Raw genomic sequence first — 25106 nt, 5'->3', positions numbered from 1 at the left:
AAATGCTCCTCTTTTCTGTCAGGAGAGAATCCATGGATGTGCCAGTAGGTAGATGCTGCTGGGAGTGCTATTTTGAAGATGATCTGTCGGTGAGTTTCTGGCCACCCACAGCTCAAGACAATTCCACAGGCCTTATTAGGACTTATTAGCTGCCTTCCTGGCCAACCTGAAATTTAGAAATTACACCCTCTTTCTCTACCTTCCAATGATAGTCTCAGTTGGAGGTGGTGACCACCTCACACCAGAGCCCAAATTGTTAGGCCAAGGGGCAAAGTCGGGCCAACATTTCAAAACTATCCCTGTTGTTACATTTCACCCTCTCATGTTGGCAGAGGGTCAAGTCTTGCAAAAATGACTCCATTCATTTAAACGCCAGAGGCGTAAATCTTACCAGGCCATGGTGGGGAATACCCAAAGGAACGGGATCAAACGCTTAATTGATTACCTACTATATTTTATACAATACATAGATGGGGAAACCCTGATTCCATGCTCTTTAAACACACCTCTGGGAATAGATGATTGTGCATGTACATACCTATAGGTGCTTAAAGTATAAGGTAAAAACTTTGGCAGAATAGCAATGACAACAGTGTAATGGGGAGATAGAACTTTGGGGTACATTTCAGGGCTGTATTTAAGCAAGGCCCCAAACCAGGAAGATGTCATGATAGGACAGAAAGAGGGACATTGTCACCTTCTGGCAACTATCACCTGGGCTACGTGGAGGCAGGAACCAGCTAAAGCATGTCATTATTCATTCACTTTTAGCCTTGCTTGCATTATCTGAGCTGACAGGAACGGACCAGCAGTTAAAATGGCAGCTGGTAACAAAGGGTAGAGTCCAATGACTGAACTGCTTGCAGCCAGGGACCAGGTCTTCATATGATCAGCACAAAGCATAGTGCCTGGTATGCAGTAGGCACTCAGTAAATATTAACACATGAATGAACAAATGACTTTAAAATGGTATGATGGCAAAGATTCTTTTCCCATCATATTTCTTTCTTAAAGACATCTAGAATCATCAAGGAGTGTGGTGATTAAATGGGGCTCTTGACAGCCAAAGTGAAATGACCAGATATTTTAAACTAAAGAATATCAAGTCAAACAGAGACAAGAAGAAAATACCTTATATTTTAGGTTTCAGGGATAGAATTCAGGAAGTTCCTTTTTTCCCCCTTTTAATCAAAATTAGTTCCAGCCATTAAAAGAAGGTGTGTGAGAAAGGAGGAAACTGTCTCAAGAGACACTTCAGTGGTTGTGCTTCACTTCTTCCTACACTCCCTTTAAAATTTTCCCGTATAGTTGGTTCTGCTTTAAAAAGCTCAAAAGAAACTGCTTCTACACCAATTACAAGATAAAGGGCCTTACCTGTATGCAAGTGCCCCAGCAAAATGACTCTCAATATAAGTGTCCATTACAGGTTTAAAATGATGAAATTTGCTATCTTGCAGCAAATTTATTATGTGAACCTAAAAAAAAAAAATAAAAAAAATGGAGCTTTATAAAACTGAACACAAACCAAGATTTTTTTTTGGTAGAGGGGAGGGGGAAGGTTTCTTTTCAAGTAAGCTCATGCTATTATGTGCACATTTATAAACAGCTTTAGGAATGTCAAAATTAAGATATAATTAAAGTGAATTTAAACTCACCAAAGAATCAAACACTTTAGACCCATATTTTTGGGAATTTTCATCTAAAATTCCAAACAAGGTATCCAGTGTATCTTGCAGAAACTGTTGGATAAAGAAGTAAAAGCATAAATAAAATATCCTCTGTCCTTCCCCTCTAAATATTCTTTATCCCACGAATTTCCAAGAGAGGGATAACAAAATAGCATATATACCTTTACTATCTCTGAGCCATCAATTTCCTTTAATTTAGAGAGACAGCCTGTGATCTTGTCTGGGTGGGTTCTCCATTTCAAAAGATCAAGCATATCACCTTTCCAAACAGAAAAGGAAAATTAGTTGCCTTGATAGAGAACACGGAAGTGTTCTACTGTAAACGCTGAATTCTTACACACATTGCCTCTTGGTCACCCAAGTTGCAGGCTCCCAGGCCCTCCCACTAGGCCTCTGAATGGCATTTATTACAGTGTATTCTAATGATTTCTCCCTTCCCAATGCCCTTGACTTACAAACTCCTACTTATCGTTCAGTTCTCAGGCTAGCTATCTGTCTTTGCCCCCACTAGACTGTAAATTCCAGCAGAACAAGAAAGTGTGCGAGTTTGACCCTAACATAGTGCCAGCATCTGGAACAGGGCAGGCACATAGCGGGAACTTGGTAAATACTGGCTGAATGATTTTCTGCCTCCTCCCATTAAAGTGGGAGATTCTTGAGGGCTGGGAACCCACTTTATTCATATTTGTGCCCCCAGCATATAGCACTCTGCCTAGCAACAAATTCCACTCGGCAATGAAGGCCTTCTTGACAATGTGGCCCAAACCTGGCATGACTAGAAGGTCCCTGCACAGTGATGACAAAGCCAGTCAATTGTCAGACCATGTAGTGAGCCTTCGGGCCTGAGAGGGCCAGTTCCTGGACTCCATGATCATCTTCCATCCTAGACTCTGGCCCAGCTCTTCAATTTCCTCCTTTCCCTGAACTGATAACACGTGGGTCCTGAGTCTAGCAGGGCCCTCAGGGAACCTCTTCACCTCCTGAGGGAATAAATCCTTCCCTCATCCTTCCTGGGCAGAAGGTCCTGAACATGGTGTCCAGCTTCACTGGTCTCCAAAGGGATCAGGGAGACGGTGGTGTCTGGAGGCCAATGAAAGCAGTGAGAACTGACAAGGCACGTGCGAGCAGGATGTGCCGCGGGCAGGGGAACCTGGCAGGGCTGGTCTCCTGGTGCTCAGTGGGGCTGAGAGACTAGAACGGCCAAGAGAGAAGCCAGGAGGGGTTTTCTACTTCAAAGCACTTGTTTCAAGAAAAACCCAAATGGGACTTGCTGAGAGACAGAAAGACCGATGTGGAAACAAGAAACAAACCAAACAAACACAATCCAAGAGATCAAGGAAGAGTAGTTATGATGAGAAAGAAAATATGATGTAGTGAATAAAGATGCGAAAAAAGCATAAGAATCTCAAGAGGAAATAGAAGCAAACTCTACCAAAGTCAGATTCAAAAGAAAAACTTTACAAACAACTTAAAAGAAAGAAATTTGGTACTAAATGAGAATATTTGCCTATAACAAATAGGGGTAAGAGGAAGAGGCAGATTCAGAACTAGAAAAATGAGGGAATTTTTTTCAATACTGACAGTGAAAAAGAGATTTATGACTATTTTCATAACAGAAAATCCTGAAAATGTTAAATATTCATGTCTAGCTCAGACACCCTGGAGGTATGATTGAAACCTTTTAAAAAATGATTGGTCAGAGCTTCCCTGGTGGCGCAGTGGTTGAGAGTCCGCCTGCCGATGCAGGGCACACGGGTTCGTTCCCCGGTCCGGGAAGATCCCACATGCCGCGGAGTGGCTAGGTCTGTGAGCCATGGCCGCTGAGCCTGCGCGTCCGGAGCCTGTGCTCCGCAACGGGAGAGGCCACAGCAGTGAGAGGCCCGCGTACCGAAAAAAACAAAAACAAAAACAAAACAAAGATCTGTTGTGTGAGGAAACATTTTTTTTTTCCCTTAGCAAAATGTCATTGTTACAGAATTAAAATAAAAAATTTAAATACTTAAAAAAAAATTCATGTATGCCAAGAACTCAGAATCAAGTCAAAATTGTCATCTCTTGGGCCTCTATTTTAGCCATTTGAAGATACATTAGTTGCAAATTTGGAGCTAGGACCTACTTCTGAAAAATGTGAATTTTATAAATTCCATTCAATTATCATTTACGTGTATACTGACTGTATGACTAATCTACCAAGAGCTATAAAATAGGTAGATGGCATGATCCCTACTTTTGTTTTTTTTTAATCACAATCTCAGGAAGAGACTGACTAAACCACCCATCACTGGGGGTAGGAAAGGGACGTAGGGAGTCAGTACCTGCACAAATGTTAGACTTAATTTAAGCACTGTTTTTATTTTCTCATAACTTTTTAAACAGTTGTGTTTAACAGTCCAAGGAAGCTGACAAACAAGTAAAGTAATTCCTTTTCTGATCCCCACTTTTAAGAAGCTTAAAATATCTACTTGATTTGGCAATCACAGACGTCTAGCTGAGTGCTCTGGCCTCGGGTATGCTATCTAAGAATGACATTGGAACACAGAGAGTGTGCAGACACACTTTAGAAACCCTGAAATGCAAATCTGCTCTAGGAAACTGTTCCTAGAGACCACATCACTTACTAAATGCCCAATTGTAATGGTAATGGGATCTGTAAACTTTCCAAGTCAAGTAAAATGAATACAAAGCAATTTAATTCCAATTTGGAACTGGATTACTTCTACACAGAGACATGTGTCTAGCATGTAAATTTCAGAAAGCTCAACTAACTTCCTTCCTCCTTCCCATGTCTGAAAAACACTATTCATTTCCTGCTTCATTTTGAGCTGTCTTACACTGACAAGGTTAATCAATGTCAAAATGATAATTAAGCACTTATTAGTCTTCAACAATGAGCCAAGCATTGCCTTCCATATAGTGAGATGTTTAATATAATGGTTTCATGAATAGTTTACTTACCTGAAAATGTTCTCTGCTTTTACAAAGTAGCAGCTTCTAATTATCAGGATTTTGTTCCCTCTGTCTTATGTTCACAATTCTAATATCCTAAACCCTAGAACTAGAAAAAGTGAAGGATGCAGGGCCTAATATTTTGACGGCGGATAATCTATTGTTAGATTTGTGTCATTGGCAGAATAATGGTCCCCAAAGGTGTCCGTATTCTAATCCCTGGAACCTGTGAATATGTTTATCTTGGCATGGCAAAAGAGATTTTACAGGTGTGATTAAGTTAAAGATCTTTTTTTTTTTTTCCCCGGTACGTGGGCCTCTCACTGTTGCGGCCTCTCCCGTTGCGGAGCACAGGCTCCGGCCGTGCAGGCTCAGTGGCCATGGCTCACGGGCCTAGCCGCTCTGCAGCATGTGGGATCTTCCCGGACCGGGGCACAAACCTGTGTCCCCTGCATTGGCAGGCGGACTCTCAACCACTGCGCCACCAGGGAAGCCCAAAGATCTTTTATATAGGAGTATTATCCTGGATGATTTGGTGGGTCCACTCTAATCACAGGGGTTCCTAAAAGATGGAAGACGGTTAGAGTCAGAGAGATTTGAAGATGCTATGCTGCTGGTTTTGAAGATGGAGAAAGGGGCCAGGAGCCAAGGAATACAGGTGGTTCCTAGAAACTAGAAAAGGTAAGTAAAAGGATTCTCTCCAAGAGATTTCAGAGGGAATGTGGCCCTGCCGACACCTTGATTTAGGCCCCATGAAACTGACTGCAGACTTTTGACCTCCAAAATTGTAAGATAATAAATTATTGTTGCTTTAAGCCAATAAGTTTACAGTAATCACTACAGCAGCAACAGATAACTAATACAAGCTGAAATAGTCTAATGGAGACAATCAATTAAATGTGAACTTAGACTCTATAACAGACACACAACTAATCCACATGGGATGAATAAAAATTCCACCGAAGGGAGTCACTAACATGTTGATTTTATTATCTTCATAACCTCCATGGGGTTAGACTGTTCCCACAAAAAATGCCTGAGGTAAATGCTTTATAGTCATTATAGAGATCTGTCAATGAAGGTTTTATTTAAGTAAAATCATTAACCACTGAATACTGATAAAGTCTGGTATAATGACATAACTTGGCAATAGCTACTTTCAATCAGATTTACTAAAAATGAATTACGTAGTTGATTTTTAAAAATATTTCCCAAAAATAATTTTGGAAGGGGAGAAACAAAAGCCAAGATAAATGTGAAAGAATCATTTGCCATTTGCCAACTTCTACATAAATACTGTAGCAATGCATGACAAATAGAGCGGTATCTTAAAAGTGGTCATTATAACAATGCCACAGTTTGCTTCTTTTCTCTTCCCATGTTCTAAGAAAAGAAATATATTTCTTACTATGTGACACAGAACAAAGAATTAATAACACCTACAAAAGTTTAAGCAGAGGAGCATTTTCTGACTCACAACACAGGGCCCTGACTTAGGATGGTTTGACTTAAGATTTTTTGACTTTACATGGGTGTGAAAGTGATATGAAATCATTTAGAAACCATACGTCGAATTCTGAGTTTTGCTCTTTTCCTGGGTTAGCCACATGCTAACACAGGTACAATACCCTCTTGCGATGCTGGGCATTGAGCCCCAGCTCCCAGACAGCCATGTGATCGCGAAGGTAAACAACCAACACCAGTTACAACCATTCTGTACCTATACAACCATTCTGTTTTTCACTTTCAGTACAGTATCCAATAAATTACATGAGATATCCAACACTATTATAAAATAGGCTTTGTGTTAGATAATTTCGCCCAGTTGCAAGCTAATGTAAGTGTTCTGGGCATGTTTAATGTAGGCTAGGCTAAGCTATGATGTTTTGTAAGTTAGGTGTAATAAATGCATATTCTACTTACCTTATTCAAGTTACCATGGGTTTATCGGGATGTAACCCAATCCTAAGTCAAGGAAGAGCTGTGCCTTATTATGAAGTGATTCTCTTCAACATAATGAATCTGATTTTATTAATATGGCATTCAGGATGCTTTCCAGAAGGCTTACATGGCAACCATGAAGAACTCAAAAATGTTTAATTTGCTTCCTTCATTATAGGCAATGTTTTCACGACAGTTTGCCAAGGAGAAGAGCTTGCTTTATTAATCATAACTTGCTAAACAATCACTGACATAAAAAGTAATGCTAGAACAGAAAAGCAATATCCATCTAATTAAACAAAAACCAGCCTTCACTCTGAAGTCTGCAATTAGCACTGTCTATGGAGCTATAAAGCAAGAGAAATTAAGGTGGTGGTAATCCTGGTCTTTTTTTTTTTTTTTTAAAGCAGCTGGGTTTGACGGTTTATTTTGAAGAGTTGTGTACTTGGGTTCCAATACTGGGATAATTCTATAGTCCTTAAACTACATGCATTTAAGAGATCATTGGGTCACAATTGTTTTCATATTATTGGAAATCACAAACAGAAAGATCAACATTTTTTCTAGTGCAAAGTTATTATACATAACATTGATGTTTATTGAATATCCTATCAAAATTCACATGACTACTTAAATACAAGGGCTTTCAAATAAAACAGTATTATACATTACCGTTTTGTGTGAGTTTTGTGGAACAGAGAAAAGATGTTATCCAAAAAGACTCCTTCGTGGCCTTCATGGCTTGATTATTATTCCCAAGGAGAATGCCCTTGGAAAAAGGAAGTTTGAGGTAGCGGGTAGTATCCTGAAGATTTGTGTTTTCTTCACACTGCAAAAAATATTTTTAAAAATGGGATAGGGGAGAGAAGAGACCTCATGAGAATTATTAAGCATGATATCCATCTCTAGTGTTTATGAACTGGGAAATATTCCAAATATTATTACAAATAGAATTTGGCTTTTAAGTAAAATGCAACAAAAATGTCTAAGAGGAATTACGCACGGATTTTGGACTCAGACCCATTTGGGTTTGAATCCTATCTCTGTTACTTCCCACACAAGTAACTGTATCAAGTTGTTTAACCTCTTGTGATTTCCATTTTCTCTCTCTATAACCTCATTGTGCCGTCATGAGAATTAGATTACATAAGGCCTTTATCATAGAGCCTGAAACATTGGAAGTGCTCAAGAAATCATACTGCAGTGACCATCGCATTTAAAAGAAGTGCTTACATTCTTCCCACATCTCCTCTGAGGCGGATATTAAACAACTCCTTACTTTGAAAACTGGCAATTAAAGGACTCTGTATTTCAGGATAATCTAATAGCTCCACTATGTTGAGAAGTCTCTACAGAAAATGCCAGCCAACAAATGTAAAAGGAATTACAGGTTTTAAGAAATACAGTTTCACATTCCTAGTGTAATTCTTATTTTAGTCAATGATTGTCGCTAAGTGCTAAAACCAGCAGGAAAACCGTTGATGAGGAAATGAACATTCATATGATGCCACACAGGTTACCTCCTACTGGCCAGACGACAGACAGATGTCTGTCACGACAGATGCCCGTGGGGGGACTGGGTTGTCAGCCCTCAAATGCAGGGCAATGCAAAGAAACACATCATCGTCTGCAATGTGTTCTTACAAAGCTGTGGAACCTGAATCTGTTACACCTACAGGTTCAACTTCTACTTCACAGGAAATACGGGGGACAGAGCAACATGCTGAATGTTAGGGGGAAGCAACCAGACAAAGCCAGAGGCAGCACTTTCTGTAGGATGCTTGGCTTTGTACCTTCAAGTCAAGTTTTGTGAAAAAAAGGATTGTTCTAGACTTAAGAGATAGATAGCCAGATACAATGTAATGGTCCTGGATTTGGACAAACTTGCCGAGAAGGATTTTTTTTCTTTGAAATGTATACATTGACTAAGTTCTAGATGAGATTAAAGAAAAATTAATGATTGGAAAAGTCATTAACTGAGAAAAGGAAATTAAAAATATATATATAATGAAGCAATCTAGATATCCTTCAGTACATGAACAGATAAACTGTGGTACAACCAGAAAATGGAATACCATTCAGTGCTAAAAAGAAGTGAGCTACGAAGCCATGAAAAGACGTGGAGGAACCTTGATGCATATCACTAAGTGAAAGACGCCAATCTGAAAAGGCTACATACTGTATGATTCCAACTACGTGACGTTCTAGAAAGGGCAAAACTATGGACACAGTAAAAAAGATCAGTGGTTGCCAGGGGTTTGGGGAGTAGGAGACAGGATGAACAGGCAGAGCACAGATTTTTCTAAGGCAGTATGATATTATCATGATGGATACGTGTCACTATACATTTGTCCAAACCCACAGAATATACAAAACCAAGAGTGAACCCTACGGTAAACTACGGACTTTGGGTGATGATGATGTGTCAGTGTAGGTTCACCCTTGGTAAAAAACGTACCATTCTGGTGAGTGATGTTGCTAATGGGGGAGGCTCCGTATGTGTGGAGGCAACGGGTGGAAGGGAAATCTCTGTACTTTACTCTCAACTTTACTGTACACTAAAACTGCTCTTTTAAAAAGTCTATTAAAAATATGTATCATTTGGGTAAACGAAGTCCATACAGAAAAACATTCAGAAAGATATACACTAAGGGGTGAACAGTTAACATTGTTTGGGTAATAACAGTCTGGTGTTTTTATTTTATTTATCTATATACTGCTTTTATAATGAAGGTGATCTTATATTAAAATTCTGAGAAAAAATATTATAACAGATACAGAGATGGTATAGCTTAGCTTATTTTGAGTATAAACTTAGGAACCTTATTTCTTTAAATATTTTCAAGGCTAGTGTCTTGGGAACAGGTAGGAAATTAAGCACAGAATCCCTCTGGTTTTCTAGACTACTCTGTGTGAGTTACAAAAAAATTTTAATAATAAATCTTTAAGAAAGACCTCTCTAACAAGTTGAGAGAAACAGAATCAGAATATTACAAGATGTTCTTCCCAGCACACCTGTCCAGTAACGGGAGGACCAACGAACACAATAAACAGCCTCCATAACTCTCTTCTCATGTTATGACTCCAAATGCTTTCTTTTATTACTGCAAGATATTTCATTTAGACAGAAGAATGCATATATAGTTTAAAGAATAATTATAAAGTGAACACTTCAGATGCTTTCCTGAGAAAAAGTGCTTAGGCAAAGTAATGTTATGGAACTTGGGGTCACCGTCCCCTCTCCTCAATCCTGTTCTTGGTATCAGGGTTTGGAGCACAGCAAGCTATAACTTGAGTCACAGCAACCCATACTGGACCTATTTCCTGCCTGGATCTGGTCTATGGGGTCAGAAACATGCTCTGGTCTGCCATCCCCAGCCTGACTTATGCTCCATTTGTCGAACCATACCTCCTATTGGGACTGAAGTCTCATGCAAACCCAGTCTAGACACTGTCTAGCTATTTCCAGACCCCCTCCCCAGAAGCTGGAGTATGCCCTGGCCTGGTATGCTCCATCTGTTCACAGAAATCCTGCCCCTACAGATAGACCTCTTAACCCCCTTCCCCCCCAGCTAACTAGCTTCCTGCTCTTGAGCACTTCCGGAAACCTCTTAGAATTCCTGCTTGCTGAGCTCATGTAGTTCAAATGGCAGTCAGGGACCAGTCACTGCTGTGTCGTGTCCATAGAGGGCACCGTGAATAGAAGCCTTGGCTGCCTTCACCGGGGTCAGTCACTGTGGCCAGGTCAGCGTCACCTTTTCTAGTTCACTGCACTTCTCTCCCAGCCTGGGGGACCAAGACCTCAGCATCGGAGTCTCTCTGATTCCGAGATGTGACACCTTGAGAGCTTCTTACAGCTAAACTCTATCACCCTTACTCAATGCAAAACACAGTAACTAATACAAACATTGCTCTGGACACAAAAGTTATCTGAAGACCTTGCACCAACAATACTGGTGTGCATATGTGTGTGCTGTGTGTGTTGCTGTTGGTGTGGGGAGCAAGCGGGGGGTGGGTGGGTAGGAATTCTACCCTTAAATTCAGTAAAGAAAAGTACATAATTACCCTTTGGTCTCTGTGAACCCTTTACTATAATATTTACCAGGAGTTGAGAGCTGGTTTTTTTGTCCAGCAGGAGTCAAGGCCATACGCTAGGTGTGGGGTTAGAGTTTTAATCTATTTCCAAAGAACTTAAGTGACCTGCAGAGAAAATCTCATGGCCTATCTTTTCTTGTCCTCTGAGGTTTTCAGCATGCACCCATAACACATCACACAACACTGGGGCTTTTAAAGGCAATCCAAGCAACCACCATTTAGGCTAAGTACTCTGTGTGTATTTCCTTATTCTGATAATAATCCTATGAGGCAGGACATTGTAACCTGGGGAGCTTATGTGGTTTGTTCAATATCACAGTATTAGTAACTATCAGAGGCAGGATCTGAACCAAAGTTTGTGCTTACAACTACTATACGACACAGTAGTTATGACTACAATGACTCTTCCATTGACTCTTCCATTGACTCTTCCAATGACTCTTGTTTTAACCAGGTTTTGAGTTTTGCTATAACAAATTTAAAATGTATCAATTTATAGATAACATACTGCTTGGTGGGTATGTCTAAGAAAGACCCCCCAAAAGTTCATTTTTCAAAAAAAAGGTATGTTTGTGGAAGACACCCTGGGAGAGAGCTTAGAGCGGTCTGTGGATCTGAAATAGTTTCATACATGAAGTGGCTATGAGTCCTACAGTGAAATGGCTAGTTGACGTTCTGAAACCACTCAGGGAGCAAAAGGGATCACGTGATCTGGATGCAGTGGGGAAGAGGGGCAGGTAGGAGCAGAGAAGGCATGACATGGGAGACTGGAAACACAACAGGTGAGATAGAGATCATTCGTTCAGTCACTTGATGAGAGAGAATTTATGGAAGAGAAATGAGGTTGAAGAGCAGTGAAGAATAGAAATGGGTTCCAGAAGATGGGCCTGTAAGGCAGGGGCAGTGGTCAGCAAGGGTTTAAGCCAAAAAGGTTGTCCAGACTCTTAAGAGGAAATACACAGCTCGCCAGCAGAAGCCAGGGAGTGAGCAAGAGTCAGCAGTGAATTCCTCGATTCTTCTGCCAGGTGGGAGAAGGGTCTGCACTGTGAGAACCACAGCATGGACGGGGGAAAACAAACAGGAATGAGCAATCTCCTTCCGGGTGAAGGGCTAAGAGTTAATGAAATCAAGGAAATGGAGCTGGTAAAGGACAGCATGGCACTGCCTGTGTTTTAATTGGAAAAACAGTACAAAGGAGTTATGGCTGGGTGTCTGAAGGCCTGCGAATCTGAGCAATGTAGGCTCGACACCAAGAAACTGCAGTTTTGCACAAAATTACACCGCATGTAGTTGATAGATGGTTTTGTCACCGCAGTGGAATCCAGTCACACCCCTAAACTACATGGAGGGTTAAATGTGGATCACTTGCATTCCGGGGAACACTTGGAACACAACTGATTTGGTGTTGGCATAGGGACGATTTTTTTCATCAAATCCAGTGCAGGCATGGAACAAGGCAATATGGATATGAGAATAAGAAGGACTGTCCTCCCTGTCCTCTTGCGACAGACACAGACACAGCTAAAGTCTTCCTGTGTAGATGTATGATGACAGAGAGATGAGGGAACGATTCACTGAGCCATTCTTTCTAGGAGAGACAAGGCGACATGACCACAGCCTCTTGAGGCTGCTACTGAATTGTGGGAACAAAACAATGTCATTGTCGTAGGAAAGGACAATTCTCTGTGTTTGCTTTGATAGGCTGGGATCTGTGCAAGTCATTTTAAAATGGCATGAAGTTAATTTACTACAAATTAGAGAAGAGGGAGAATAAAGCCAGCCCTTTGCTTTACTCGACATGAATCAGATCTGACAGGAGGGATGTGTTCCCTCATATTCTTACAGAAGAGTTAAAATGCAGGCTATGTGGCAGCAGGAGTAGCCTCTGTCTTCTGTGAGATTATATAGCATGGTCACAGTCTATTTCTTTGACCAGAATTAAAATCAGTTGGTACAGCATTAAATGTTGCATCACACCCCAGGCTACTTTTTGACCACTGTCCTAGGCACAAGAAAGAGATGCAATGGTCAGTCATAGACACTCTTCCAGAAATGTGGTATCTGCAATAATGCAAGCTATGTGATTGAGAGAAATAAATTAAAAATTTCTTCAGAAATACACTGGTACAGAGATTCATAGTATATTAATCAAATTAAGGGGCCTGTAATTTGCAGGAAGTAGAGAATTAAATTAAAAACTATAGTAATTTAGACAATCCAGTTGAAACGATATATTGCCAGTTAATTGAACCAATTGTGGCAGCAAAATACCTTCTTCTGGGGATACTTTCAATATGATTCATCATCCTTAATGTCATTACTAAACATTTATTAAAGTCCTACTATTTGACAGTCCTTTAATTCGGTATAAGGAATGTAACAAGGAAATAAACACAGTCCCTGTCTGTGAGGGCATTACATGCCTGACCTCTGCATTCATCTGTTAATACTGATTACAAAGCTGTGATAAAGATCCCTGGATTCCAGCTCTGCCAGGGAAGGGAGAGGAAACCTTATGGGAAAGAGGCTATCTGACCTCAGTTGCAAAGAGTAAGGCTCGCCAGGCAGGTAAGGGAGAGAAAGGCAGGTTATGTGGAAGAAACGATACATAGAAAGACACTGGAGGAAAAACGTACATATATAAGACTATGGAGATACGGCAACTCAATGCAATGTGGGATCCTGGATTAGATCCTAGACTAGAAAAATGACATTACTGGAAAAACTTGTGAAATATAAATAAGTTTTCTGTTAACAGTATTATACCAAGGTTAATTTAGTTTCAATAAATGTGCTATGGTTATGTAAGATGTTAACATAAGGAGAAGTTGGGTGAAGGGTATATGGGAATTTTCTGTACTATTTTTGCAACTCTTCTGTGAGTCTAAAATAACTTAAAAAACAACTGTTTTAAAAAGTACAGGTACAGTCAGACAGCTATATGTAGTTTAGTGTGGCTAAAGGCCGTGATTCTTTTCAGTAGCAAAAAAGCCTTGGGACTACCGTAAACATCTTAAATAAAAACTCAAGGTGATTCTGACACCTGGTTTAAATTCCCTAGATTAAAGTACTACCAAGGAGGGCTTCCCTGGTGGTGCAGTGGTAGAGAGTCTGCCTGCCAATGCAGGGGACACGGGTTTGTGCCCCGGTCTGGGAAGATCCCACATGCCGCGGAGCCATGGCCACTGAGCCTGCGCATCCGGAGCCTGTGTTCCGCAACGGGAGAGGCCACAACAGTGAGAGGCCCGTGTACCGCAAAAAAAAAAAAGTACTACCAAGGAGGGGAGGTGGCACTGACTGGTCGTGAAACCAAGCGTTTAGATATGGGGATGAGTGTGAGAAGTCAAGAAAAACTGCAGGGTTCTGTTCACCGCAGGAGACGATGGAGATGGCATAAAGAACTTAGTTTTGGACAAGCTGAGTTTGAGGCATCTCTGCTGAACCGAACTGAAGATGTTCAGTACGCTGGTCAAAGTTCTGGGCTACAAGCCCATAGCTGGCTGTCAGCAGCAGAGATGCGGCAGGTTAATCCACAGAAGTGCATGAGATGGTGTCCAAGGATTAAATCCACGATAGCACCAACATTTAAGATGCAGATAAGATATAAACTAATATAGATATAGGATGGATGCACAACAAGGTCCTACTGTATAGCACAGGGAACTATATTCAATATCCTGTGATAAACCATAATAGAAAAGAACATGAAAAAGAATAAGTGCGTGTATAGCTGGGTCACTATGCTGTACAGCAGAAATTAATACAACATTGTGAATCAATTATACTTCAGTAAAATTAAAAAAAAAGATGCAGATAAGAGAGAAGGGTACTCAAAGGAGAAGAAGGATGAAACTAAGGTGAACACTGTCAGACAGACCATGGAATCCGGGATTTTCAAGAAGGGTAATCAATAGTGTTTCATGCTACAGGGAAGTCAAATAAGGAAAGATTTAGAAAGGGTCCAGTAGTGTTGGCCCCCGCGTTAAAGTTAGTGACCTCAAGGGAGAAACTTCATTTGAGCTGCGGGGACACAAATAGCCTGAGGAACAAATGGAAGAGAGTGGCGGGAAGTAGAGACAGTGAGTGAAGACTGGCCTTTCCTGCAGGTGGCTGAGATGGGAAGGGAAGAGGCAGTGTGGTAGCTATTACAATTTTGTTTGTCTTTAAAGAAAGAGGCTTGAGCATGTTAAAAAATCTGAGACTACTGCCAGAAGAGAAGAAACATAGCTGCAGGAGCAAAAGCAGACATTGAGAGGAGCAAGGTCCCAGGGGACTCGGGAGGGAGGAAGATCCTGAGGGAAGCAGGAGGAAGAATCAGCCTTGGAGGGAAGGAGTCTTGCCCCATCCCCTGAGACAGGAAGCAGGAAGGAAGGGAAGGATGCAGATCAGTTTGCAGATGGCAGAGGAGAGAACACAGGAAGTTAAGGAAGTTCCTGTCTGATGGCTTCTGTTTTCTCTGTTAAGGACACGGGAAGTGGTGAGGTAGGCAGAATGGCACAATCTTGTCGATAGCTCTTGTGGGGACTGAGAGGGGGAGCTGATTAGTTGGCCTGCAGTGTGGATGGTCCTGCTTCTATACCCATCAGGCTGATGCTAACCTATAGGAACTGTATAATTCCCTCCACTAATTAATGTTTAACCACCTAAGGAGGAGTAGAGGAGGGGGCAATGTTGACAGACTGATCTAGGGCTGGTTTTTACTTCCCATGCAGGTACAGCAGAACTAAAGATTAAGGGATAGTCTGAATAATAAAAAGAAGAAAGTGAAGTCAGGTGGGGGGGGTTTATTGGAGCAGAATAAGACTGAAAAATAGGCAGAGTATTAATAGAAAATTGGAAGGTTGAAAGGCTGCGGTCAGGATATCAAGAATTTACGATTTTTGATTAGAAGTGGCTCTGGATGATCTCATTCATCCATGCATGCATCCATCCGTGCACCCATGCATGCATGCATCCAGTATTTATTTAGCACACATGGGAGGTCCTGCTGGCTGGGGATGAAGGATGGCCAAGAGAGACCACAGTGAAGCAGAACACAAATGAAGGTCGCTAGAGTTGAAGTGACCAAGAAGTAAGAGGAGAGGGCACCGGACAGGTCAACCAAAAGGAGGAGACAACTTTGAACTAGGGGCTAGGCTGGCTGTAGGAAAGGAAACAGCCACCCACCACCCCATCCTCCCCTCTTCTTTGCTGGCCAGGAATATCTATACAGGTAGAAGGCAGTAAATAGGACGGGTAGAAAGTTGCAGCACTGTATGGAATGAGCCTTATGGAGGGCAGGGAAGCTCTTTACAAGAGGGTGGAAAACCAGCATCTTTAAAGGCACTGGGGCATTTAGAGACGTCCAGACACTAGACACAAGGCTTCAGAAGATGAGCCCTCTCTACTCCAGAGGCCACACAGGAAGCTCTCTCGGCAGGAGAGCCAAGGGTTCAGTTGAGACAGAATGAAAGGGCTTCCTGCACGTCACATTAATAGCCTTCAGTGTTAAGACCAAGTCCACTTATGAAATTATCTTAGACTTTTTTTTTTTCGGCTTTGCTGGGTGGCATGTGGGATCTCAGTTCCCTGGCCAGGGATCAAACCTATGCCCCCTGCAGTGGAAGTGCAGAGTCCTAACCACTGGACCACCAGGGAATTCCCCCATCTTAGCCTTTTTTAGCCTTTTTTTTTTTTTTTTCCTGTTCAGCTTCTGTGTTCAGTTTGGCATGCTTTCATGCTAAACTTACCAGGTTATCTACTTTTTAATTTAATTTTGCAGGTGTTTACTATTTAATTTCTCTCACAGTGTGTAATAAAACAAGGGTTATATGACCGATTCTCCTATGCCCAAGCCCACGGTGGACAGATGTGTTTCAGGCTTGTCTAAGATCTACTGATCATGGTTACAGGGGCGTCTCTTTCAGAATAGTTGGAGCAGCATGCAGAGTTCTCTGGAGAGCAAGATGGGTGACAAACCTATCAGTCTATCTGAATTTTTCAGATTCCTCTCATGTTTTTCATTATACTTATAAATATAAACATACTCTAGGAAAGGGTAAGTGGAGAGCAACTCAATCTGAGAAATCTACCTCAAAGACGGTAACAAGTGCAGAGGGGCTGTGCTGGACTTCCATGGACTAGGTGAGGAACTGCGATGTAGCATAAGAAACTGAAAAGTTGCAGGGAAAAAATAAGAGCCACAAAGTGTTTATGAACAAACTTTTAGGGAGCAAAAGTGAAATAAACAAACTCATAAAAAGACTCTTGCAATCTAGGCCATACATTAACTTAATCCCTTTCCAACCAGGAAACATGATCATCCTCTATTCAGCTGACTTCTCATCTGACCCTTCTCTTGCTCAGAAGCAATAGATCCCACTCTAAGGGATCAGATTCTCTACCGAGCAAAACCCCAGGCTGGCTGAGTTGGGTCACTTGAGCCATAGTGGTGTTAATCAACAGTAATGAATTTGCAAAACTCCAATTTCTTTAAAGGTAGATTGTATTATTATTATTACTTGTTTATGCATACATCCTAGACCTGACGGTATTTTATTTTATTTTTAATTAATTAATGAATTTATTTATTTTTGGCCGCATTGGGTCTTTGTTGCTGCGCAAGGGCTTCCTCTCCTTGCGCCAATTGGGGGCTACTCTTGGTTGTGGTGCACGGGCTTCTCACTGCAGTGGCTTCTCTTGCTGCGGAGCACAGGCTCTAGAGCGCAGGCTCAGTAGTTGTGGTGCATGGGCTTAGTTGCTCCATGGCATCTGGGATCTTCCTGGACCAGGGCTCGAACCCGTGTCCCCTGCATTGGTAGGCAGATGCTTAACCACTGCGCCACCAGGGAAGCCCCTGACGGTATTTTAGAACGTACTTCTAAGAACTAAAAATCCTTCACTGGAATAAGTCAGAATGGAGACTTGAGTGCACAGCTATTAACTTTCTATCCTCCTTCTTTGGATTCTCACACTATTCTCCTTAAGAGACTTGACTTCCAGAAAATGAATTATCTTAAGCTCATTATTTCAATGAGCTTAACTTGCTTTTCTTAACTTTAACTTTTCTTAACGTGCTTTCCAGCAGGTAGCTGGCAGCCAAAAATATCCCTACAAAGTTAAGAAAGACAACAATCCTACCGGAATGCAGCAAAATAACAGAACTTAGTAAGATTAGATACTGTTACTAGCAAGTTAGCAATTCCAAAGACAGGTTTTGGGTTTAGCCATCAAACACTTGGAGATATTACTGATGTTCTGAGAGCTGAAAAGGGACTCTGGAAGCACAAAATCTTTAATGCTGACTAATCAAGTTCTTTCACTTACCTTCCTAAAGCTGTAGCATTCAGATTTTTGTAGATTTCAGAGTTTACCTCCATTGAACACCCCTCCAAACTCATTATCAATCATGTAAAGGTGAAAACGACCTTGAAAGGGAGCTTTGCCCTTAGAATTCTTTAGCTCCTGCCATAAAGGACGAGTCCAGGCCCTTGCCACACTACTGTTAACTCTGTGAGAACCATTTCCTTAAAACACACTCAGAAGAGGAGTCCAGCCATTGTCACAGAGGGAGACTATCTCTTTCACAAATCTTAGGCCCAAATTAAGCTATTAAACAGTCTGCAACACAGCAGCTTTTTTTCTTGGCTCACCACAGGATTGAGTCTTTCAAACTAATACCTTACACAAGGAGCAAGTAGATTTTAAATCTAAATAGCCTACTATGAGCCACAGTTATTCTCTGTGTCATATCTACAAGGAGTTAAGGACACTTTATTTAAAAGCATTTTTTTCCGTCTTTCATCAACCTTAGATTTCATAGACAGTATCTGTCAATGAATGACATGGAATATGGTTTATAAAGATCTGAGGCAATTAATGTTTCTTCAAAACCTTACCATTAACAATACTGTCAAGATTTTATGACAGAAGAATGGCCTTTAGTTAGATCAATCTCCATAATTAAATGGTATAAAACAAAGCTAAGTACAACTTTCTGTCTCTTCTCATTTTTACTTTATCAAAATGAAGATTTTAATGTTTTTAAATGACATGTGCCCCTAACAAAACCTTTAAGAAATGTAAAAATACTTTTGTGTCCAGGAGTCCCACTGGGTCCTGCTTGGTTTCAGTAAGGGCTCGGAGCCAGGCATTTTACATGCACTTATTCTCCCAGCAAAACTGAGTGCTAACCCTGACTCTGTTCTGAAGACAGGGAACAGGTTCAGAGAGGTCACTGGGGCTGAAGCCAGGCAGGATTTGGGGGGCACTCAGGATCCTTCTGATGGAGCTCTGCATTTGAAGCCTGGATGCAGGAATTTTCAGAAGAGGATGGTGCTGTGCATGATGGCTCTTTGGCTTGACAGACAGACCCCTGAGTCACAAAGGACACTTTGATGTCACCCATGGATTTCCCTGTATGCTGCACCGACACATGGCACGGTGTCCTACTTTTCAGAGAGGAGATCTCAGAGGATTCTTCTCTTGCTGCCATTGCTGAGATTTTAGACGCCACGGCTTTCAAGTACACTGAAACTGGGGGCGCCTTCAAGATGGCGAAGGAGTAAGACATGGAGATCACCTTCCTCCCCACAAATACATCAAAACTACATCTACACATGGAATAACTCCTACAGAACACCTCTTGAATGCTGGCAGAAGACCTCAGACCTCCCAAAAGATGCCCTCAGGTGACCTACACTCAGAGGCAGCGCGAAATTCAAAGCTGAACCCCAGGAGCTGTGCAAACAAAGAAGAGAAAGGGAAATCTCTCCCAGCAGCTTCAGGAGCAGCAGATTAAATCTCCACAGTCAACTTGATGTACCCTGCAACGAATCATCCCAACATTGAGGCGGTGGCCTTTGGGAGCAACTGTAGACTTGGAGTTTGCTTTCTGCATCTAATTTGTTTCTCGTTTTATGTTTATCTTAGTTTAGTATTTAGAGCTTATTATCACTGGTAGATTTGTTTACTGATTTGGCTGCTCTCGTCCTTTTTTAATTTTATATATATATATAATTGTTTTTTTCCTTTTTATCTTTTTGTGAGTGTGTATGTGTATGCTTCTTTCTGTGATTTGTCTCTATAGTACTGCTTTTGCCATTTGTCCTAGGGTTCTGACTGTCTGTTTTTTGTTTTGTTTTTGTTTTAGTATAGTTTTTAGCACTTGTTATCATTGGAGGATTTGTTTTTTGGTTTCGCTGCTTTTTTCGTTCTTTCTCCTTTTTTTATTACCTTTTTTATTTTTAATAACTTTTTTCTATTTTAATAACTTTATTTTTTTAATTTACTTATTTATTTATTTATTTATTTATTTCCCTCCCTCCCTCCCTTTTCTTCTGAGCTCTGTGGCTGATAGGGCCTCGGTGCTCTGGCTGGGTGTCAGGCCTCAGCCTCTGAGATGGAAGAGCCAAGTTGAGGACATTGGACCACCAGAGACCTCCCGGCCCCACATTATATCAATCGGTGAGAGCTCTCCCAGAGATCTCTGTCTCAACACTAAGACCCAGTTCCAGTCAACAACCACCAAGCTACAGGGCTGGACACCCTATGCCAAACAACTAGCAAGACAGGAACACAAAACCACCCATTAGTAGAGAGGCTGCCTAAAATCATAATGAGTTCAGAGACACCCCAAAACACACCACCGGGTGTGGTCCTGCCCACCAAAAAGACAAGACTGAGCCTTATACACCTGAACACAGGCACCACTCCCCTCCACCAAGAAGCCTACACAACCCACTGAACCAACCTTAACCACTGGGAGCAGACACCAAAAAAAACGGGAACTACGAACCTGCAGCCTGTGAAACGAAGACCCCAAACACAGTATGTTAAACAAAATGAGAAGACAGAGAAATACACAGCAGATGAAGAAGCAAGGTAAAAACCCACCAGACCAAACAAATGAAGAGGAAATAGGCAGTCTACCTGACAAAGAATTCAGAGTAATGATAGTAAAGATGATACAAAGTCTTGGACAGAGAATGGAGAAAATACAAGAAACGTTTAACAAGGACCTAGAAGAACTAAAGGGCAAACAAACAATGATGAACAACACAACAAATGAAATTAAAATTCTCGAGAAGGAATCAACAGCAGAATAATGGAGGCAGAAGAACGGATAAGTGACCTGGAAGACAAAATAGCGGAAATAACTACTGCAGAGCAGAATAAACAAAAGAGAATGAAAAGAATTGGGGACAATCTCAGAGACCTCTGACACAACATTAAACGCACCAACATTTGAATTATAGGGGTACCAGAAGTAGTAGAGGGATAAAAAGGGACTGAGAAAATACTTGAAGAGATTATAGTTGAAAACTTCCCTAATATGGGTAAGGAAATATTCAATCAAGTCCAGGAAGAGCAGAGAGTCCCATATAGGATAAATCCAAGGAGAAACACCCCAAGACACATATTAATCAAACTATCAAAAATTAAATACAAAGAAAAAATATTAAAAGGAGCAAGTGAAAAGCAACAGTTAACATACAAGGGAATCCCCAGAAGGTTAACAGCTGATCTTTCAGAGAAAGTCTGCAAGCCTGAAGGGAGTGGCAGGACATATTTAAAGTGATGAAAGGAAAAAACCTACAACCAAGATTACTCTACCCAGTAAGGATCTCATTCAGACTTGATGGAGAAATTAAAACCTTTAGAGATAAGCAAAAGCTAAGAGAATTCAGCACCACCAAACAAGCTTTACAACAAAAGCTAAAGGAACTTCTCTAGTCAGGAAACACAAGAGAAGGGAAAGACTTACAATAACAAACCCCAAACAATTAAGAAAATGGTAATAGGAACATACATATCAATAACTACCCTAAATGTACATGGATTAAATGCTCCAACCAAAAGACAAAGACTGGCTGAATGGATACAAAAACAAGACCCGTACATATGCTGTCTGCAAGTGACCCACTTCAGACCTAGGGACACATACAGACTGAATGTAAGGGGATGGAAAATGATATTCCATGCAAATGCAAATCAAAAGAAAGCTGGAGTAGCAGGTCTCATATGAGAAAAAAAAATTTTTAAATAAAGACTATTACAAGAGACAAAGAAGAACACTACATAATGACCAAGGGATCAATCAAAGAAGAAGATATAAAAATTGTAAATATTTATGCACCCAATACAGGAGCATCTCAATACACAAGGCAAATGCTAACAATGATAAAAGGGGAAATAAACAGTAACACAATAATAGTAGGGAACTTTAACACCCCACTTTCACCAATGGACAGATCAACCAAAATGAAAATAAATAAGGAAACACAGCTTTAAATGATACATTAAAAAACATGGACTTAATTGATAGTTATAGGACATTCCATCCAAAACAACAGAATGCACTTTTTTCTCAAGTACTCATGGAACATTCTTGATTTGTGACCCAAGCTATGATCTAGTTTGGGGCACAAATCAAGCCTTGGTAAATTTAAGAAAATTGAAGTCATATCAAGTATCTTTTCTGACCACAATGCTATGAGACTAGATATCAATTACAGGAAAAGAGCTGTAAAAAATACAAACACATGGTGGAAATAATACAGTACTAAATAACCAAGAGATCATTGAAGAAATCAAAGAGGAAATCAAAAAATACCTAGAAACAAATGACAATGAAAACACGATGACCCAAAACCTATGGGATGCAGTAAAAGCAGTTCAAAGAGGGCCGTTTATAGCAATACAGTCCTACCTCAAGAAACAAGAAACATCTCAACCTAACCTTACAACTAAAGCAATAGGAGAAAGAAGAACAAAAAACACCCAAAGTTAGCAGAAGGAAAGAAATCATAAAGATCACAACAGAAATAAATGAAAAAGAAATGAAGGAAACAATAGCAAAGATCAGTAAAACCAAAAGCTGGTTCTTTGAGAAGATAAACAAAATTGATAAACCATTAGCCAGACTCATCAAGAAAAAAGGGAGAAGACTCAAACCAATAGAATTAGAAAGGAAAAAGGAGAAGTAACAACTGACACCACAGAAATACAAAGGATCAAGAGAGATTACTACAAGCAACTATATGCCAATAAAATGGACAACCTGGAAGAAATGGACAAATTCTTAGAAAAGCAAAAGCTTCTGAGACTGAACCAGGAAGAAATAGAAAATATGAACAGACCAATCACAAGCACTGAAATTGAAACTGTGATTAAAAATCTTGCAACAAACAAAAGCCCAGGACCAGATGGCTTCACAGGTGAATTCTATCAAACATTTAGAGAAGAGCTAACACCTATCCTTCTCAAACTCTTCCAAAATATAGCAGAGGGAGGAAAACTTCCAAACTCATTCTATGAGGCCATCATCACCCTGATACCAAAACCAGACAAGAATGTCACAAAGGAAAAAAACTACAGGCCAATATCGCTGATGAACATAGATGCAAAAATCCTCAACAAAATACTAGCAAACAGAATCCAACAGCACATTAAAAGGATCATACACTATGATCAAGTGGGGTTTATTCCAGGAATGCAAGGATTCTTCAATATACGCAAATCAATCAATGTGATACACCATATTAACAAACTGAAGGATAAAAACCATATGATCATCTCAATAGATGCAGAAAATGCTTTTGACAAAATTCAATACCCATTTATGATAAAAACCCTCCAGAAAGTAGTCATAGAGGGAACTTACCTCAACATAATAAAGGCCATACATGACAAACCCACAGCCAATATCATTCTCAATGGTGAAAAGCTGAAAGCATTTCCACTAAGATCAGGAAAAAGACATGGTTGCCCACTCTCACCACTATTATTCAATATAGTTTTGGAAGTTTTAACCACAGCAGTCAGAGAAGAAAAAGAAATAAAAGGAATCCAAATCTGAAAAGAAGTAAAACGGTCACTGTTTGCAGATGACATGATACTATACATAGAGAATCCTAAAGATGCTACCAGAAAACTACTAAAGCTAATCAATGAATTTGGTAAAGTAGCAGAATACAAAATAAATGCACAGCAATCTCTTGCACTCCTATACACTAATGATGAAAAATCTGAAAGAGAAATTAAGGAAATACTCCCATTTACCATTGTAACAAAAAGAATAAAATACCTAGGAATAAACCTTCCTAAAGAGATAAAAGACCTCTATGCAGAAAACTATAAGGCACTGATGAAAGAAATTAAAGATGATATAAACAGATGGAGACATATACCATGTTCTTGGATTGGAAGAATCAACACTGTGAAAATGACTATACTACCCAAAGCAATCTACAGATTCAATGCAATCCCTATCAAACTACCGCTGGCATTTTTCACAGAACTAGAACAAAAAAATTGCACAATTTGTATGGAAACACAAAAGACCCCGAATAGCCAAAGCGATCTTGAGAAAGAAAAACGGAGATGGAGGAATCAGGATCCCTGACTTCAGACTATACTATAAAGCTACAGTAAACAAGACAGTATGGTACCAGCACAGAAACAGAAATATAGATCAGTGGAACAGGATAGAAAGCCCAGAGATAAACTCATGCATATGTAGTCACCTTATCTTTGATAAAGGAGGCAAGAATATACAATGGAGAAGAGAGAGCCTCTTCAATAAGTGGTGCTGGGAAAACTGGACAGCTACGTGTAAAAGTATGAGATTAGATCACTCCCTAACACCATACACATAAATAAACTCAAAATGGATTAAAGACCTAAATGTAAGGCCAGACACTATCAAACTCTTAGAGGAAAACATAGGCAGAACACTGTATGACATCAATCACAGCAAGATCCTTTTTGACCCACCTCCTAGAGAAATGGAAATAAAAACAAAAATAAACAAATGGGACCTAATGAAACTGCAAAGCTTTTGCAGAGCAAAGGAAACCATAAACAAGATGAAAAGACAACCCTCAGAATGGAAGAAAATATTTGCAAATGAAGCAACTGACAAAAGATTAATCTCCAAAATATACTAGCAGCTCATGCAGCTCAATATCAAAAAAACAAACAACCCAGTCCAAAAACGGGCAGAGAACCTAAATAGACATTTCTCCAAAGAAGATATACAGATTGCCAAGAAACACATGAATGTATGCTCAACATTACTAATTATTAGAGAAATGCAAATCAAAATTACAATGAGGTATCACCTCACACCAGTCAGAATGACCATCATCAAAAAATCTATAAACAATAAATGCTGGAGAGGGTATGGAGAAAAGGGAACCCTCTTGCTCTGTTGGTGGGAATGTAAACTGATACATCCACTATGGAGAACAGTATGGAGGTTCCTTAAAAAACTAAAAACAGAGCTACCATATGGCCCAGCAATCCCACTACTGGGCATATACCCTGAGAAAACCATAATTCAAAAAGAGTCATGTACCACAACCTTCATTGCAGCTCTATTTACAATAGTCAGGACATGGAAGCAACCTAAGTGTCCATCAACAGATGAATGGATAAAGAAGATGTGGCACATAT

The 25106-nt window shown here is 40.3% G+C and overlaps 1 protein-coding gene and 1 pseudogene across 15 annotated transcripts in view; one reads left to right on the top strand and one right to left on the bottom strand.

The window, feature by feature from the left end:
• The window catches only part of DOCK4 (dedicator of cytokinesis 4), a 480689-nt gene that overhangs the window by 135014 nt on the left and 320569 nt on the right, over nt 1-25106 (bottom strand). For all 15 annotated transcript variants that reach the window (XM_089917502.1, XM_089917504.1, XM_089917506.1 and 12 more), the window contains 4 exons: nt 7248-7404; nt 1850-1947; nt 1656-1739; nt 1375-1475 (listed from right to left, as the gene is read on the bottom strand). In XM_089917502.1, the coding sequence (XP_089773628.1) occupies nt 1375-1475; nt 1656-1739; nt 1850-1947; nt 7248-7404 (440 nt within the window). The remainder of the gene's footprint in view (nt 1-1374; nt 1476-1655; nt 1740-1849; nt 1948-7247; nt 7405-25106) is intronic.
• On the top strand, nt 13994-15156 carry LOC149748381 (uncharacterized; annotated as a pseudogene).

Source organism: Delphinapterus leucas, chromosome 9 (assembly GCF_059928025.1).
Source record: "Delphinapterus leucas isolate spDelLeu-1000000601 "Yukka" chromosome 9, BTC_Dleu_Yukka2, whole genome shotgun sequence".
Lineage (NCBI taxonomy): Eukaryota > Metazoa > Chordata > Mammalia > Artiodactyla > Monodontidae > Delphinapterus > Delphinapterus leucas.
This window is presented reverse-complemented; position numbering and strand designations above follow the sequence as displayed.